General features: G+C 51.5%; 1 protein-coding gene across 1 annotated transcript in view; it reads right to left on the reverse strand.

Annotated features, from left to right (window-relative positions):
• Positions 1-315: 315 nt before the first annotated feature.
• Positions 316-2978, reverse strand: part of NOL12 (nucleolar protein 12) — a 4713-nt gene continuing 2050 nt past the window's right edge. The window contains exons 3-6 of the mRNA XM_010005830.1: positions 2857-2905; positions 2276-2418; positions 1214-1314; positions 316-573 (exon numbers count right to left, since the gene is read on the reverse strand). Coding sequence (XP_010004132.1) covers positions 402-573; positions 1214-1314; positions 2276-2418; positions 2857-2905 — 465 coding nt within the window. The 3' untranslated portion in view covers positions 316-401. The remainder of the gene's footprint in view (positions 574-1213; positions 1315-2275; positions 2419-2856; positions 2906-2978) is intronic.

The raw sequence follows: 2978 nt of genomic DNA on the forward strand, positions 1-2978 counted from the left end.
GAAAAAGGATTTACTGCACAGCAGAGATGTCAGGGCACTGATGCAGAGCATTTCGTGGTTGCATAAATTGTCCTGGCGACGCGCCTGTTGCACTCAGCACCAGATTCTCCCCTTTGATAAAGCCAAGTACCAGCTCTGGAAGGGGAGGCCCAAGAACAGATGGGTTTCTCAAATAGAGAACCTGACCCTCAGCAGAAGTTTTTAAAAGATCCATGGCACCCAGAGATCACTGCAGAAATAAAAGGGTAGAGTGTCTAGTGATCCTGACCAAAGCTCAGGAAATGAGAAAAAGGCAGAACTGGGTTCGCTACTGCCCTCGCCCACAGTGAAGGGGCCCAAGAGAGCAGCAGGTCGGGTGTGGAGTGCTGTCCCAGCTGCTGGTCTGAGCACTGGCTTCTCTGTTAGTCTTGGTCGCGGCCCATTTTGCCCGTCAGCCTCCGTCGCTGAGTCTTAGTGGTGCGGCCCGTGCTGGATTTCTGGGCCTTCTTGCGGGGACCCTGCCCACGCTGGGGTCGCTTTCCCTTCGTCTTTTTCCGGCTGTGCATGTGCAGCGTGGCAGTAAGAGAAGATATCCTGTGCAGGGCAGGAAGAGAGAAATACCTGGGACCAAAGCCTGCAGAAGCAAGGCAACACCACAGCAACGGCAGGACTGCCCTGCGTAGCCTGGCAGGAATGGATGCCAACCATGGCAACTCCCCAGGGAAACTCCACTATGCTGGGCACCTTCCTGACAGGGCAGAAAACCTGCAGGTCTACACGTGCAGTAACCACCAAAATGGATTTTCTAAGAAGTGGGCTGTCCAGCCCCTGCAGAGTCAGGCAATTCTCTGTATACTGAAAGCAGCTATGAATCCTGGATACTGAAAGATGTGAAGAATGCCAAAGCTTTAGACTTTAGGTCTTTTGACCTTCATCCTAGAGACAAGCTCTGCACCCTGCAATATCTGCTGAGAAGGACGACTAGAAAAACGGTTCAGGGCAAAGCCCATCCTGCATCCCCCTGCAGCTGTCACCAGGGATCAGTGCGATGGGAATGGAGCGCTCAGGGCAGGACTGTGCTCTGCCAGTGCCCTCTGCTGGCTCCTGCCCACCAGCGCCCATGCAGAACAGCACCCCCTCCTCCCCGCTGCCACAGGGCTGATCTGGGAACAAAACATGCTCCTGATCAGCTTGCAGAGCCTAGCAGCAAGAAGTTGACTGAATTTGTACATACTTTTCAGATAGAAATGGGTTTCTGGACTTCTTCGGCATTGTTCTTACAGGCTTCTTCACCACTTCTTCTCCTTTCTCTTCTTCTGATCCATCAGTCTTTTCCTTCAAAAGGAAGCAAAAGAGAAAGAAATCCCTATAGGCACATTAAAACAGGCAGTCTTGTGATTCCAGTTTCTGCTGCCTTCTCGGTATCATCCTGTTTTGTGAACCATCTAGTCATGGATGAGGCCTATTTTAATTCTCCAGTGTCCAAATCTGGAGGTTCTTATTGCAGACCCTCAGAAGGGGAACAGTGAGAAGTCCTATGGCAATCTACCCTATGATCCAAAAACTTGAGCATGTTCTGAATGGCATGAAAGTCTAAAGTATGAATTAAAGGCTTTGGGTTCCTTCTTAAATTACTATTTAAACCTCTTTAGGTGGCTTTTCAGATTAGAAGATGACCTTAAAATGTAAAATTTGACCACCAAACACAGAGACTTCCCCAAAGAGCTCAAATCCAGCCACGAGTCACAGAGATCAAAAGGATCAAAAATCAAGCAGTGCCTGGAAACCGCTATGAAACAAATATGAGATCTCAATTATAATATGTTTTTATAATAAAGGCAATGACAACTGAGTGGTTTCCTTCTTTATGATCCAAACACAGGATCATGGCGAAAGGAATCCCTCAAGCCAATAGTCAGTTTTCCTCCACAGGACACAGGAAAGAGGCTGAGGATAGCCCACAAGTCTGAAATCTTGTTGCTTGTATTGTATCAACTTTTAAAAGGCTACATTTTCCCCAGCCAGCCCTGAGACACCTGTCACCTAAAAAAGGTTAGCTGGGACTAGCAAAGCGTTCCAGGGAGGTTTGGAGTGACCTGTTCACGTAGGTTCTTTCTTCCTCTTTAGAGGCCCAAGATTAAGTTGTGGAGGAATGTGAAATTTTGAGTTTCTCTTTCCATCCCTGCTCCCAGCCAGCTGCATGTCTTTGGGCATATTCAGGGAGCACCAGGCCTACCTAGCCAGCCCCAAGAAACATTACTGCCGACGCAATCAGAGAAGCAGTAAGAGGCTTTACCACAGGAGTGGTCAATCCCAGCTGGCGCGCTCCTGAGAGGTCCAGGTCGCTGATGGTCGTCACTGTTACAATGTGATTTGGGTGGTCAATGTTCACAGACTCTGTCTGAGATGTCACCAAGTGCTCCAGCTCATCAGCCTCATCTGGGGAGACAAGACATCCTGCACTGCAAATTGCCCAGCTTTTCACAAGATACATTCACTTGTTCCTGCAGTGTCAGGCTGAGGGGAGGACCCAGCCTTTAACCCACGCAGGATTAAAGGCTGGTGAGGCTCGAACACCAACACTACAAGCAACGAAGACAAGCTCCTTCTCCCAGCAGAGAAGGCCTGATAAAACCTTGGCTACATCCTTTTGCCTGTTCCTTTCTGCACAACGCACCTGCCCCCTTTGTCCCACTGAAGGACCCTGAGGGTTGCAGGGCCATGGCTCACACCACTGCCCAGCTTCCCGGGACGACGTGAGAGGAACGAGGAGCTGACGCTGTCGTGCCAGCATCCCTGCTCCAGCTCCTGCCACCCAGCCAAGGGTGCGGGACCAGGGCCGCCCACCGCCCGCTCCCCCCACCGCCCAGCACGTACCGAGCGCCTCCTCCCTCTCGCTCAGCATCTTCAGGTACTCCTGGTGCCGCTGGGGAAGGAGAACAGGTCACGGCCCGTCCCCGCCCGGGATGGCCCCGTCCCGCTGCCCGAGGGCAGGGGGG

Source organism: Chaetura pelagica, unplaced genomic scaffold (assembly GCF_000747805.2).
Source record: "Chaetura pelagica isolate M959 unplaced genomic scaffold, ChaPel_1.0 scaffold79, whole genome shotgun sequence".
NCBI classification, from domain to species: domain Eukaryota; kingdom Metazoa; phylum Chordata; class Aves; order Apodiformes; family Apodidae; genus Chaetura; species Chaetura pelagica.